The 17034-nt window shown below is 38.7% G+C and overlaps 1 protein-coding gene across 1 annotated transcript in view; it reads left to right on the top strand.

The window, feature by feature from the left end:
- Positions 1-13325, top strand: part of LOC306861340 (muscarinic acetylcholine receptor M2-like) — an 80563-nt gene extending 67238 nt beyond the window's left edge. Inside the window, exon 2 of the mRNA XM_079403551.1 lies at positions 9105-13325. Within this exon, the coding sequence (XP_079259677.1) occupies positions 9167-10651 (1485 nt within the window). The 5' untranslated portion in view covers positions 9105-9166 and the 3' untranslated portion in view covers positions 10652-13325. The remainder of the gene's footprint in view (positions 1-9104) is intronic.
- Positions 13326-17034: the final 3709 nt, after the last annotated feature.

Genomic DNA, 17034 nt, shown 5'->3' with positions numbered 1-17034 from the left:
GTTTAACAGAGGCATTTGTGGTGAAAAACTACATTTCCCTTAATGCTGTCCAGAAAATTCCACCAATTTGAGTCGCAATGAGCAAACAACACCAAAAGACCCCCATGAAGCATTGTTAAAATTATTTTAAATTGTAATGATATTTCACAATATTACTGCTTTTACTATATTAGCAGAAGAAAAATGTTTTTACAAAAAACTTTGACTTATTTCATAGGTACATATATATTTTATATATTTGTAATATTTTAAATATGCATATATTTATTTATTTTTAACAATTTTGCATCTTCCAATTAAGCACCCAAAATGACATAAACGAGTCTACAGTAGATTTACTTTACTATTTTAAATGCATAGCTTTATATTTATCCATTGATTGATTGTCCTATACAATGCATCATGGGATTGTGGTTTTCTTCCCTCATTAAAGCTGTTAAGGTTACATTCTTGTACCTTTGCCTTTTGTCAAGTCAAGTCAAGTCAATATTATTTGTATAGCGCTTTTAACAATGCAAATTGTGTCAAAGAAGCTTTACATCAGCTTGATATAAAGCTGGGTGGCTTTATATCAGTTTTACAGTATTTAGACTTTTGTCCAAGTTTCAAACACTTTTTTTGCTTCAAATCAAAGTTTGCAGTGTCACAATTCGGCTCGTAGCTGGTTGGTTTGGTTTATACCGTATATTTCTTCAAGGAAGACTTTTTTTAAAAATAAAAAAATGAATGAAAAATGTACTTCAGGAACCAACGCCGCTAAAAAGATAGATGGGCACTAATGGACTCAAAAACAAAACATGCACAACTTTAAATCAGGACTGACTAACAGCTAAAAGGATATTGTCTAATGAAAGTAACAAAAAAGCATATGTGCATGTGTGCTAATATTGCATCAGATGTCCCGAGTCGATATCCAGAACGCCAGATGTTTCCGTGTGTCCGTAATGGGTTGTTTCAGGGGCAGTGCCAGTGTCCGCAGAGCCCCGCTGAGCAACTTCTCCATCTGCCAACACTCACAGCTGAGGCCCCACGCCACAACCCAGCGCTGAGTTAACCTGTCCAAGAGACCGTAACACACATGCACACACAACGTATGGAGCAAAACTCAATCTACACATATATATGAACGCCACAGCTTGAGCATTTGCATACATACTTAGCAGGACTGATGCTCTGATGGTCAAACTTGATGGCTTCAGGTGTCAGAATGAAACGTTTGAGAGCCGCTCACTCCAGTAAACGTCTTCCAGGATGATTCAGAGACGTTAAGTGTGTTTGTCAGCGTGCTGTCATACTCTAAAAGTCCAGAGTGACAGCAGCAGATGGAAGACGTTGCAAACACTACTGCTGCCTGTCAAACGCAATCAGGCATCTGTCTCAGGGCACAAACACTCACTGCTGACTATAAGCACTTGCATGTTCACTTAATTTTACCAAATGTTTCCAACAAGCTTGTGCGGAATCTGTTGTTAGTCTGTTTTCATAGGTTTGAGTTCATAGAGCCTCTCCTCAGTCTGTCATTAACCTTTAAGCCTGACCTACACACCTGCTACACACACACCTGCTGTGAGTTCACTCAAATATAACCGTGTCCATCTGTGTCAGATATCTGTAACAGGGTGGAAACATCGCTCACACACCTAGAGGAAAGAAAAATCACAAGAGACCATAATATCTCCCATGTTCCTGGACAGCATATATACATATAATTTTACATACATATACCTATATACAGCTGTTTTCAACATCGATAATAATAAGAAATGTTTCTTAAGCAGAAAATCAGTATATTAGAATGATTTCTGAAGGATCGTGTGACACTAAAGACTGGTGGAATCTGAAAATTCAGCTTTTCATCTCAGAAATAAATTACATTTTACAATAAATTCACATAGAAAACAGTTATTTTAAATTGTAATAATATTTCACAATATTACAGTTTTTACTGTATTTTTGATCAAATAAATGCAGCTATGGTGAACATAATAAGCATATTTCAAAACCATTAAAATCCAGTGTGTAGTCATGAGTAGCGCTGATATATTTGTAGCAATAGCCAATAATACATTGTATGCGTCAGAATTATCCATTTTTCTTTTATGCCAAAAATCCTTAGGATATTAAGTAAAGATCATGTTCCATGAAGATATTTTGTAAATTTCCTACTGTAAATATATCAAAACTTCATTTTTTATTAGTAATATGCATTGCTAAGAACTTCATTTGAACAACTTTAAAGGAGATTTTCTCAATATTTAGATTTTTTTGCTCCCTCAGATTCCAGATTTTCAAATAGTTGTATCTCAGACAAATATTGTCCTATCATAACAAACCATACATCAATGAAAGATTATTTATTCAGCTTTCAGATGATGTATAAATCTTAATTTCACAAAATTTACCCTTATGACTGGTTTTGTGATACAGGGTCGCATATATACAATTTATAAAAAAAGAATTTTAAATATTCTACTATTTAAAAAAAAAAAAAAAAAGAGAGAATTTTTTTATGAAAGACAAATAATCACACTTTAAGTCTCTTGATTATTAAAATGTCAACCAAAAAACCCCCAAAACACTCCTCTCTCTGTCCACACCACCGTCAGCTGCACAGGAAAGACAATCTCTGCACCAGAAGAACTACATCATTAAAATCGCATTGAGGAGCCATTCATCCATTTAGACTCAAATCTCATGCCACTATCTAATCAGAGACTGCTGCAGGACCGCCACAGTCAATACAGCAGAGGCAAGACACTGGTCCTGTACTCACTGATGCCGTGTGTGTGTCAGTCAACATCACAGTAAATTACTGGATGCAGTTCGATTACACTGACCATAACAACATAATCCAGACCGAAGCCACAGGGGGGTCCAGCTAGAGACCGCAATGAGCTGAGTCTGAGACGAAACCAGATTTAGAAAAGCAAACTATAAACTATATTTTCATTCATCCTGCAGATAAACATGTTTGCTGTAAATGGACGACTGGACTAATGTTGCAGATAAAACAGATGAAAATAATCCCATAAACTCACATTTGAAAGTCATATCTACAAACTATAATATCAGAGACTTTCAATTCTCTTGACTTGGATATTAAGAAACTGCCTAGCATACTTCCCTTCTCATATATTCCCGTAAGTGGAACACTTAGTTGGGCCCCTTAGTACCAATTGAGCATCGTTTAAACTCCACAGCCTACCTGAGTATTGTTGCTGACCATGTCCATCCCTTTATGACGACAGTGTACCCATCTTCTGATGGCTACTTCCAGCAGGATAATGCACCATGTCACAAAGCTCAAATCATCTCAGACTGGTTTCTTGAACATGACAATGAGTTCACTTTACTCAAATGGCCTCCACAGTCACCAGATCTCAATCCAATAGAGCACCTTTGGGATGTGGTGGAACAGGAGATTCGCATCATGGACGTGCAGCCGACAAATCAGCAGCAACTGCGTGATGCTATCATGTCAATATGGACCAAAATCTCTGAGGAATGTTTCCAACACCTTGTTGAATCTATGCCACAAAGAATTAAGGCAGTTCTGAAGGCAAAAGGGGGTCCAACCCGGTACTAGCAAGGCGTACCTAATAAAGTGGCCAGTGAGTGTGTGTATATATATATATATATATATATATATATATATATTTTTTTTTTTTTTATGGCAAAAACAAAAGTAGAATCAGAATCAGAATCAGAATTCAGAATGAGCTTTATTGGCCAAGTATGTTTACACATACAAGGAATTTGTTGTAGTGACAGAAGCTCCACAGTGCAACAGAAAGACAGCAACAGGACAGGACACAGATAATAAAACAAAATAACAAGAAATAGCCAATAACCAATGTACAAAGCAGCAAAAAAATAATAATATATATATATAATATAGACAATTGTGTGAAGTAAACTCATAATTCAGAGAAAAGAATTGTGAGATAAAAAGTCTCAATTACCTTTTATTATTTTATATTTCATGGTGGAAACAAGCATCCATACGTAGTTACTTGCCATTTCTTTGCATTTATTTGTGAAATTTACTACCAATTTCTGAGTGAAAACTGTTTCGAAGTAAAAAAAATTTGTTGTGATTAAGATTAGAAGAACATGCTCTGGCGGAACGCTTGCTAAATGTTATTAAAATCATAACAAAAAGGCCTGAAACAATTATATGATTGGACTATATGATCAATATGATCAGCTGAGTGTTTTTTGTTTTTGTTTGTTTTTTTGTGGCTACCGTCCAGAGAGCATTAATCCAGACAAACATTGGAGCTGATCTATTATACAGGTCAAGATGGCCGTTGTGCTTTGACTGTTTATGTAAATATATGCATCTGTGGTCAGACACTGAGATTTATCACAGCGGCTGCACTGCGGACACAACCCTCTCTCCGAATAGGAGAGGAAAACAGTAAGCAAAGCACAGAAAAGGGGCAAAAGTTGGAGATCAGTCCTCGGTGCGTCCCATAGGGCAAAGGCAATTTTCAGCTCTACTGAGCCAATTCCACAACGACTGAAGTCCAAAAGGCTGACAAAACTTATTCATAATGCCAAACTTCTCCATTCTGTCATTCAACATAAGGCTCCGGCCGGCTCAAATTTGGACCAGAGATCAGAGAACTCCATTAGTAAGCAGCAGTGGGATATGAATGCGGTCTCAGGCAGAATAATTCTGACTGGAAATGAGGGCAGTTTGTCATTATAAAACAAACAGCCGGCCTCTGAAGAACCGAATATATGGACGCTTAATGTCTCAAATGCATTCCATTACACCTGATTAGTCAAGCAGGTCCAAGCTTTTATGACTCCAAAAGCAGAATATCACACAAATGCCCAACGAAACAAGCCCTGAAAACACAGCCTGAAGAGAGGAGAGCTCAAAAGTAGATAAAAACCAGAAGGAAGAATGCCTACAAAAATACAAAAATTCCCTTCCAAAACATACAAAACATTCTACAAATGTTAAATCTTAGAATAAAATGTTAGGGTTAACACTGCATCTTTCTGGGGGGAAAAATGCAGCGATTGATATAGTTTATTTATAATTATTTTCAAAGCTCCAATGTACTGTTAAATTTTTTTTATTTAATTCTAATAAATAAGTTAACTAACCAAAATTAAAAATATTTTGTTTATAATTTCTGCACAGGAGAGACTTGGTGTTGTTTCCAAACAAAAGGAAATATATCGGTATCGGTATCAGCCAAAATGAGTCAAAAAATATCAGCTTATCGGATATCGGCAAAAAACCAATATTGTGCATCGTTAATAAAAACATATTTAAATGTTAATATATTTATTAATTTTTTAATGACAACAAAATCATTTGCACCAACCAAGCACAGCATCTTGTGTTTTTGTTGTTAATCAATAAGCTTACAAAGGACTCTACTGGAGTCGATTGAGAGTCAGTTGACTTGCGTGCGTCACGTTATTTATGTGATGCACACAGTTGCTGCCCACAGTATGCACAGCATCCCTAATCTGCTGTTTTAATTAGGATGCCCTAAAAGGCAGCTGACTATATAGACAGCAAGGCTTTGGAACGGAGCCACTGTGTACACATAACTGTGCTTGTCTGAATGCACTGAAGTGCAGATCGCCTGTAGCGGGCACTGATGTGTCGTGTTGTGGTTATTGACTCCTCCCCACAGACACAGCGGGCTCCGTCTGTATTGTTGCCGTTTGCCTCTTCTAAAAACACAGATTGCTGGACATGAGCATTTTTATAGGGATTAGTTTGGCTTAGTGCCGTGGCTAACGCTATGATTAGGGCTTTCTGGCACTGGAGATAAGTGAATTCTCTCTGGTTATTCAGGGGAAAAGCAGCAAATAAGGCAGCGTTTTAATGGAGAAAAACAGAGTGAACTGTCGCTCCGTAAGACTGATAACCTCTTTCCTCTAATCACCATTACCGGACTCGTATCTATTCACATTCACAGAGAGAGAGAGAGAGAGAGACAGACAGACAAGCATTAGGTTAATTTTGCCCCCAGGCGCTCATACGGGAACCGTTCCTTTGCTCTAATCCTGATTTTTAATACAAAGAGGGAAGGCACAACGGAGCCAGAAGTGGGAGATTAAACTGACAGTCCCAAATTGTCGTTTTTCCTTATATCTTCAGTCTAAAGGATCAAACAGCTGTAACATAACCAGCTCTGAATTCATACAACCTGTTGTGTGCAGTCATCCATGATTCACAAATGTCAGTGGGTACTATTTTTAGGACCATTACGATTTTTTGCCCTCTGACATTATTTTCACAACAACTGAAAAATACATTTTTTGCAAGGTTTCTGCAGGTTTTATGAAAGTAAATTTACAACTTACCTAGAAATACTTTTACTGTACCGTCTGATCACGCAGATGTTCTTCCAAATGTTTTCCAGTGCAATCGTCTAAAGATTCTTAAATCAAGACACATTTACATGAGAAGCAAAATTACATAAAATAGGAAGTCTTGTTTTCTGAGAAATTGATCAAAATTGGTTATGATTAAAACAAGTTTTCATAACTCATTAATAGATATTTGTTTTAAAGGTGCCATAGAATGGAAAACTGTCTTTACCTTGGCATAGTTAAATAATAAAAGTTATGTACATGGAAATGACATACAGTGAGCCTCAAACACCATAGTTTCCTCCTTCTTAAGTAAATCTCGTGAATAAAAAAGACCACTGAAAAATAGGCGAATCAGAACATAACACCGACTGTTACGTTACAGTCGGGATCACTAATAGTTACGCCCCTGACATTTGCATAAACCCACCCATGTTCTAGGCCAGCCGCCAGCCGAACCATCAGAAGTTCTGCAGGTATTGTGAAGAAACAAGCGAGGACAACAGCGAAAATGGCAGATCATGGAAATAAATATTATACTCCAGGCTGTGCAGGGGATGTGAAGTGCAGGGATGGGTTGGTGTCTGTATTCAGACACCTATCAGCTACATATAGCAGGTCGGCTGACTCAATTCCCTTCTCATATATTCCCGTAGCGTCACAGTGTATTTCCATGTTGAAGCCTAGCGTCCATTGACTTCAATGGGGCTGCTTTGAACAGTTTTTTTCAGTGCTTCGAAACTAGACGGTCATTGGATAAATGCTGCGATTATGTCCCGGGGCTGGACTCCGGATTTCTGCGTGTCTGTCGAAAGACTGCAACTCCTTTTGATTGACAGCGATTTTGTAATATAAAAAGTTGCTGACGCTGAAGCTATTCGAGCTCAAGGCCCTTTCACACGGGACGCGGCAGTCGCGAGTGTCTAGTTCATTTTCAATGAGAGACATGCGGAAAGCGGCAATGATAAAAATATTTTATCTTTTTGTGAGTGGCTAGCGGCAGCCGCGTCAGTTTCAACCAATCAGAGAACTGATTATTAACAACCAATTGTAACATTTCACTGAGCTCTTGTCGGAGTGTTGAAAACATGATGAAGATCACTGTAAATCCTACTGGAATTCCCGGAGTCATCCATCAAAATCTCAGAGATATAATAATTGTTTTTAATCCAGTGTGAGTGTACGGAGTTTGTTAATGAAAACGCTAGTAGACACTCCGATAAAATGATAAATAGCAAGTAACACCAACATAAAACTTACATTGTTTATTTGTTTAGTTTAGGAGATAAAAATGTGATTTGTTGCTTATAACTATAACTAACGTCCGCCCCGAGACCGCGACGATAGCACCGCCTCAACGCTTCAGCTGCAGCCGCGCGGCGTCCCGTGTGGAAGGGTCTTCGGTCGCATAGCGGATTTTGCAAGTGTAGTCGAAAGACACTGCTGCAACCTATTTCTTGGTATTTGCTTGGTGAAATTGCTAGCCAGTTTTCATCATAACAGGGGAAAGCTGTGTGATTACTTGGTGTTCCTTAACCCACCGGTGCAGGGTATCATTTGAAACGGCAAAGTGTCTACTTTTATTTGTGTATAGTCATAATAACAACAAAATAATGTGCTTTTAAACAATAGAGAAACAGGGTGCGTTCTCTGCCGGCTATATCTCTGTCACCTCTCTTCACAGACACGTAAATAAAACAAATACTCGCCTCAAATACATGAGAAATATATGTATAGAAAGCTTGAAATGTCTACTTTTAAATGAAGTAAGTCACGTCCAAAACAAATATTCTCTTTATGAAACCAACGCAATGTCCAGTTTTCCCATCTCAACTCATTATATCTAACGCGGTCACGCACTGCTCGCGCCTTTCACATTCAAACATCCACGTGAGGCGCGAGCGAATGTAAACACATCACCTCCGCGTAAACAAACAAGTTCATCCCGGCTACTTTCTGTTTCTGGAAGAAGATCTGCTGAGAGAAATAACCCAGAATTTCAAAATGTGTTTTTTTTTTTTTTTTTTTTCTTCAGAGCACATAAACAATATACACTATGAAAATACCAGGTTCAAAAGCTTGGAGACAGTAGCCTATATATAGAAAATAAGAAACTTTTATTTAGCACACAAGTGATGATAAAGACATTTATCATGTTACAAACGATGCCGTTCTTCTGAACTTTCTATTCATCAAAAAAAAAAAAATTAATAATAATAATTCTTCTTAGCTCTTTTCAACATAATAATAATTAGGCTATATATATATATAATTTTTTTTGAGTAGCAAATCAGAATATTAGAATGATATCTGAAGGATCATGTGACTGGAGTAATGATGCTAAAAAGTTAGCTTTGAAAGTCAGCTTTGATTGAACCTAATAAAATGTTTAACTGCAGTCACAAGTGAATCTCAAGTTATTTTGTGTGATAGCTAAATATATCCTTAATAAACTACAAAAAAAATATTTTGTCCTCATACAAGGCTACTTGTTTTATGTATTTCAAAAATGGTAGGTTTTATGGATCTTTAATCATATTATTAAGCATGCAATAATGTACTATTGCGTTTTGATTCAATCACTTAACCATGGTACTGCCAAAGCATTTTGGTAAGATAAAATTAAGCATATGTAAATTACAAATAGTGCATTGTATGTATTTTTGGGTTTGTGGTATCTTCAGATCATTGAAAGTTTCAAGACTCAAATCACTCATAATTTGCAACATACTAAACCTCATCTCTCTCCCACGTAGGTGTCAGAAGTCATACATCCTGCCCATAGTGAACTGACCAGCTGTAGCAGAGTGTGGACGCCATGGATACAATAAACTTCACCTTCTGGAACGCCTCTGAGGGCAATGAGACCCAGGAGACGGTGGACGAGAGCCCGTATAAGACAGTGGAGGTGGTGTTCATTGTTCTGGTGGCCGGCTCACTAAGCTTGGTGACCGTTATCGGGAACATCTTGGTCATGCTCTCCATCAAGGTAAACAGAAGCCTGCAGACTGTCAACAACTACTTCCTATTCAGCCTGGCCTGTGCTGACCTCATCATTGGCCTTTGCTCAATGAACTTGTACACAGTCTACATTGTGATTGGATACTGGCCGCTAGGCCCGGTCGTTTGCGACTTGTGGTTGGCGCTGGACTACGTGGTCAGCAACGCCTCCGTCATGAACCTGCTGATCATCAGCTTCGATCGCTACTTTTGCGTCACCAAGCCGCTCAGTTACCCAGTGAAGAGGACGACCAAAATGGCAGGCATGATGATTGCAGCGGCATGGGTTTTGTCCTTCATCCTCTGGGCTCCGGCCATCCTATTCTGGCAGTTTATCGTTGGCGGGCGCACGGTGCCAGAGAAGGAGTGCTACATTCAGTTCTTCTCCAACGCTGCAGTCACTTTCGGCACGGCCATTGCTGCTTTCTACCTGCCCGTCATCATCATGATGGTGCTGTACTGGCAGATATCCCGCGCCAGCAAGAGCCGCGTCAAGAAGGACAACCGCAAGCCGTCAGGCGCCAACCTTGATGTAGCCTCGTCCAATCAGATCCGCGAAAACACAGCCAACAAACCCACCAACAACAACCTAACAGCTGAAGAAACAGACCGAGGACAGACCCAGCTAACAGATGACGCCGCCAACCAACAAGATGCCAAACTCCAGAACGGCAAAGCGCCATCCACGGCGAGCGGAGAAGTGGAGGCGGAAAACGGAGCACGAGGAAACTGCGCTCCTGCAGAGGAGAAAGAAAGCTCCAATGACTCCACCTCTGGCAGCGGAGCTGTAACCAATCAAAAGGACGAGGTGGTGCCATCCAAAGCCAACGACAACCAGGCTCCTGCAAAGCACCGCACCAAAGCTGGAGGCTCCAAACTGACCTGCATCAAGATCATCACCAAATCGCCAAAGGGCGACTGCTACGCGCCTTCGAACGCGACGGTGGAGATCGTCCCGGCCACCGAGAGGCAGAACCACGTGACGAGGAAGATCGTGAAGATGACCAAGCAGCTGCCCAAGAAGAAAAAAGCACCATCCTCTCGGGAAAAGAAGGTGACGCGTACCATCATGGCCATCTTGGTGGCGTTCGTGGCTACTTGGACGCCATACAACGTGATGGTCCTCATCAACACCTTCTGCTCCAGCTGCATTCCCAACACCATGTGGACCATCGGATACTGGCTCTGCTACATCAACAGCACGATCAACCCCGCTTGCTATGCCCTCTGCAACATCACCTTCAAAAAGACCTTCAAACACTTGCTGCTCTGCCAGTACAAGAACATACGCTCAGCCCGATGAGCTGTGTGTGCATGCGTTATATTTTACATGTGTGTTCTGGTGACAAAGGTACATGTGTGGATGTGTTCGTATGTGTGGAAAGATACAGCAGAACCAGTTCAGCAATTGAAGAGTTTGTTTGCAAAAACAGATAACTCTATAAGTTATCTGTTATAAGTATAAGTTATATATAAGTTAACTCTATAACTCAGATCCATCAACACCCATCATAAACAAAGTTTTAAGAATCCTCCGTCCTTGTAGTTTGGCGAATTTGAAACAGTCATCTGCAAGTACTCTGTTTTAACACATTTCACCATGTTTAAATCACAGATTTCCCCTAAAATAAGTGTAAAAATGTGAGTCTGGGCAGATGTATGATTGCATTTATTGTTTTTTATATATATAGATAGATAATCTGTTGTAGCACTTTACACACGCATAGAGGTGTTGCATGTCACAAAAGACGGAAAAGAAGTGCTAAAATATTTGATATATAGACAAAAATGTTAAAAGTACAAAAAAAAAACAATACGAGCATATAGATCAGATTCATCAGACCATATAGGTCAGATTGGAGTGTGTACGATTCAATACACAAATAAGGGGACAACAGGGCTGACTGAAGATCCAAACCAAACGCGTTTGAGCTTCAGTATAAAATCACACCTGTATATACGTGTATATAATCATGTACTGTATCCGTGCCGTGTGTGTGATTGCATGCTGGATGACTGCGCGTATGTAAGTTTGTAGCTAAAGTCAACATGAAACCTGTTTACTTTTGTAATCAGAGTGAAATTCATCCATATATTGTGATTTTATTTAGATTGCAAAGACCATTTTATTACTGTGCACCACTGAATCGTGTAAAATAAGACCAGAAACATGCATTCAGGAAGTAAACAGGCTCATCTTGACTTCGATGTTATTCGATGACAGTACGACAGGTAACTTGTAGCTTGGTTGTGTGTGTTTGTCGCATGTGTGTGTGTGTGTGTGTGTGTGTGTGTGTGTGTGTGTGTGCGCTCTCCGAGAGCAATAAGAGGGTTGAAGAGGCTCTCCGGTGTGCCCGTATGTTAAAGTGGATGAGTTTTGAGTGCTCGGGGTCTTCAGGGATGCAAATCTAAACCTTTTAAAGTGAACAGACGCGCGGGATGAAGAGGCTCTCACAGGCACGCAGCCATTAGCATCCACCTCACCTCTGCTTTGCATTTACACAAAACAGTTCACTCACGCTTGGGCGAAAAAAGGAAAATACCAGCTACGTGAGCACTAATTCAGCAGATACTCAAAACCGGCTTGTGAAACTAAAAAAATCCTTATTAAAAGGCCAAAACGCTTGCTCTCTGCCTCATTGTAAATGACATCCGGCACATGCAAGTCCATGCAGAAGTGCTGTAGACATGCAACATCCCGATGATCTGATCTGCTCTCTGGGTTCATGATCTGCCTGCAGGCGCTGTGTGTGTGTGTGTGTGTGTGTGTGTGTTTGATCACCCCGGCAAGGGGTTTAATATAACTCACAGGTTCTTGCCTTGTGAATTTAAAGGGCTAAATAACATAAGCTTCCTCATCTCATTACCAGATGACAAGACAACATTAGTTGTTTTTGATTCATTAAAACAGATTAACAGAATCCCCTCTCAGAGCAGAGGATCATGGGAAATGTCAGTCAATCGATGACAGAGCAGCAGCTCATAAATGTGACAGGGATGCATGCTGGGGGAATAGAGCTGGTGTGCGATAGATGAGCTCGATCGCAATGCTTTTGCATCAGAAACTGTAGCGGCGATCTTAATGAATACCGTGGTAATGACGTTTCACTCAAAATACCTGTTACTGTTGTAAAATCATAGTAAAGTAACCCAAATCTCATTCTAACTGCTCTAGAAGACCTGACATTTTTCCTTCGCGAACCACAATTGTATCTACAGGATATTGGAAATCTCTGGTTACTATTGCAGGAGGTTGCAGAGATACAATATATATTAACTTTAATATTCTGATTTACACATAGACACATTCATTCTCATCCCATCTATTATGTCTGTATCTCATAACATTTTTAAAGTATGACAATAATCTCTTTCCAAATAATGCACACATTTACTTTTAGTACAGCCTCTCCTTGCCATTACTTCATACATACAGCTTCATATATAACAGCATCTTGCACAGTGATGTTTTGTTGTTCTTCTGCGGATTGTGATTATTGTACGATGACACACTGTGTGTGATTGTGTGTGTTTGCTATGTAGTTTTTGTTCTGGCAGTGACAGGGTGTAAAATACAGAGAAATAGTACTTAAAGTGAACAATTTACTCAACTAAAATTATTCAGCCACATTTGATCATTTTATAGTTGTTTGACACTTTGTGCTGAGTGATGAGACGTCTCCTCATTTTACAAGGAAATGGATTTTAAATGGGTTTAAAGTCACCATAAAATCTTTTTTTTTGTTGTTATGGAATATTGTGTCAGGGTTATTATCATTAACTAAAACTAAAACCATTAAAAAAACAGTTTTCCTTGAAACAAAATAAACATTAACTGAAATAAAAAAACATTTTATTGCAGCAAGTTGCCTAAGCATTTCTCATTTCAATTTGGTTTAACTGGGTGCACTAAAATAACTACAACTAAATGAACTAAGACTAATAAATAAACATTAATGCAAACTATAGACATATTTAAAAGAACAATATTAATAAAAATGAGAAAAACATGCAACAAAACTACCAAAACATTGAATTAGATTAAAAAATCGAATTCAAAATATTAACCAGAATTATAATAGTCAATGATCAATGATTTGATGGACAAAATCAAGTCCCGTCCTACAATTTGCCTTATTCAAGAAGCTGTTTGACTCAGAATATGTCAATGCAACTTCTGTTTTGTGCCGACACAAAGTCACATAATGACCAGAATATATCTTGGGAAACATTTAAGTCATGATGACCTGTAAAATATGTACTTTATATTTTGAAAGTCTAAACAAAATGGTAAAAAAGTAAGATTTTGCTTTGAAAATGTAATTGACTTAAGTACAAATTCCCAAAACAATATAGTATGCACTAAGTATATAGTGAAGTACAGTTATTCTGGCCCTTTACACCCTGACGAGTAGTGTGTGTGTGTGTGTGTGTGTGCTGGAGGTCAGAGGTCGTGAGAGATGTGCGCTGGTACTGTGTGTTGTGAGCAGGACAGATAGCGCAGGTGTTGGTGAGCGTTCAGAGCGTCCCGTCCTGTGACCCCAGCCTTACATGGGCTGGCGCTGGTGACACACACTCCTCGTCCTCCAGCGAGGGATACGACTGAGAATGAGTGACGCCAGATAAGATGATCTTTACAGAAGCACAGCCAGTCTAAAAGCTCCACAGGGAACACAAACACAGAGACAGCAACTGGAAAAAGCCACTGCCATCCCGGGGGTCAGTGACATCGCCGCTGCCCTGCTGGGATTTGTTTAGCGTGCACACACACACACATACACACACACACACACACACACACATTTATTCAGCTCAGTAGATATGGATATACCGCAGACTTATAGTCTTACAGGTTGAAAGAAACCTTTTTTTTTCCCTCTCCAAATAATACCCATATAATTATATATAAATATATTTATTTATGTTTAATTAATAATTTACCCTAAAATGCATTTTTTTTTGCATGTGTATATATGTACACATGCAATATGTACAAATGTATAAATTAAAAATGCATTTTGCTGTAATGTGTATGCATATATATATATATATGTGTATATGTATATATATATATATAATTTTACAGAAATTGTATTAATATACAACTTTGTTTAGACTGTCAAAATACAAAGTACATATTTTACTGTATGATGACCTGTGAAATATGTATCTCCGAGTGAAACAGCTTCTTGAATGAGAAAAGAATTAGTGAGTTTAATTATGTTTAATTAGTTTGCTTAGACTTTTATTTTATAATGAATATGTACAAAAAATGCATTTGAGAGTAAAATAAAATCTTATTATATTAATTTTTAATATGCCTACATAAGTGACACACCATAGATGAGCGCAGTTTTTATGAAAGTTAATCAGATACTGACCAGACTAATTCAAACCTAAACTACACCCATCAAAGAAAACTTGCCTTTTTCAAATAATAAGAGTAATATTTGTGAGATATTGGTGAATTATGGTGATACATTTGCACACAGAGTCCACTAAACACACATATAAACAAGTGATTGTCATAAAAAAAGAGGCTTATATTTGCTATCCATAAACTAACTGTATATCAGATCTGGGTTAAAATGTCTAATAAAAGCTGTTATTCAGAAAGGAGTCAGGTGTCTCAACACATTTGGCTTTATAGGCCATGTAGTGCACTAGCAACCTAGCTATACGGGATGCTAAAACTTCACCAATACTGAGAAAATGGCTATTTGTAGGTTATATATAAAAAATATATCTTTTTTTGTTTTTTTTTTAATCAGAGGTTTTCAGAGGTTCAGGTCCATCTTCATCCACCCATCATCATCATAATCATTCTTGTGACAGCACAATTAATACTAAAGGGCTTAAATGTATTTTCTAATCTGTTTAATTTTATGAAATATAATCTCTATTCTAGCGTTCAATGTGGGGGTTCTCAGTTTATTTATTTATAGAAACATCTGTATTTTTACAAACTTTTGTTAACTTTTGTGTGCATGTTGTTGTTGGTTGAGGTGCCCTTGAGCAAGGCACCGAACCCCCAACTGCTCCCCGGGCGCTGCAGCATGGCTGCCCACTGCTCCGGGTGTGTGTTCACGGTGTGTGTGTGTGTGTGTGTGTGTGTGTGTGTGCATTTGTTCACTACTCACTGCTGTGTGTGTGCACTTGGATGGGTTAAACGCAGAGCACCAATTTCGAGTATGGGTCACCATACTTGACAATACGTCACGACTTTTACTTTACTTGTTGTTAGTTTTATGAAAGAAAAGCACAAGTCTGTGTGTGTGTGTGTGATCTGCAGGCTCGTGACCCAGAGGTCAGCGCAGGAATGTAAAGCGCATGCTCGCTCACACTGATCAACGGATGGTGTGTGTTTTATAATGCGCCCCTGAAGCACCTCGAGCCTCTTGTGTGCGTCTAATATTGTATGTAACTATATTGTGTATTTGGTTTATGAATGCAGCCCGTGTATGTGTGTGTGTGTGTGTGTGTGAAAAACTCAAATCTAGCGGTCACAGCAGACACACGATGACTGATAACCTATTGAGACAAACGAACAACACATACTGAAGCGCAGACTTTATCAACTCACAGATGCTTTTCTATAACGTTTTTTTTAATCCATATGTAAATGATTCTATATAGAAGACGTACAGTATTTCAGTCCGGTGGATCCAACGCAGAAGAATCAAGCCATACATGGATATTATTCGACTGAGACTCCAGACAGACAACAAGAAGAGCCAGGACTTTATGGAAGTTGTTGGTGGCCATAGCAACTGAAGCAGCATCTGCACACTCGGAAACTTTAAAGTTGTTTTTTTTATTTTTTTATTTTTGGTTTATTAATGGCGAGTTTGAAAGGAAGAGATCTAAGAACTGTGTGACCGCGAACATTTCACACAAGTACAAAAACGCCACTCCTCTGCCAACAATGAGTCTCATTCAACTATTTGTGGGGTCGAAAAAAGACAATTCTGACATATTTTACAAAGCAAATACACACACACACACACACACAAAATCAAGTTTGCATATTAAAGCATAGCTACTCTAGCAGTCAATAGTTTGGACCCAGCTAACAGGGAATGTTCTCAGAACATTCTGGGAAAAGTTATGTTGCAGAAACATGAACAGAGCGTTTATTCAAAGTTATCTGCCTTAAAACATTATTTATAGGCCTACATCACTCATGGAACTTTTTCTGAAATGTTTCAGTTGGAATGTGCATCTAACATTTTTAAATGTTACTAGTTTTAGAACATTCAAAAAGTAACAGTTTGCAAACTGATCAAATGGAACTTAAAGGGGTCATGTGATGCGATTTCAAGTCTTCCTTTGTCTTTGGAGTGTTACAAGCTGTTTGTGTATAGATAAGATCCCTGAAGTTGCAAAGACTAAAGTCTCAAAACCAAAGAGATATTCTTTATCAAAGTTAAGACTCTGCCACGCCCCCTAAAACGTCTCATTCAAACACGCCCCACATGTCTACATCACAATGTGGAAATATTTGCGTAATGCTGCCCAAATGTTCACGTAAGTAAAGAAGGCATGGTTTCAGTAACCGCTGTAGTGTTGATGCAGCCATGAGGGAGACGCTGTGTGTTTCTAGGCGAAAGCAAGCGCACTTTATTTGGCCTTCAGAAAGTAGATGCAGGAATCATTAAGATTACTTCCAACAGAACAGCAACGCAT

This window comes from Barbus barbus (genome assembly GCF_936440315.1).
Source record: "Barbus barbus genome assembly, chromosome: 42".
Taxonomy (NCBI): Eukaryota; Metazoa; Chordata; class Actinopteri; order Cypriniformes; family Cyprinidae; genus Barbus; species Barbus barbus.
Note: the sequence above shows the minus strand (reverse complement) of the source record. Positions and strands in the feature narration are given on the sequence as shown.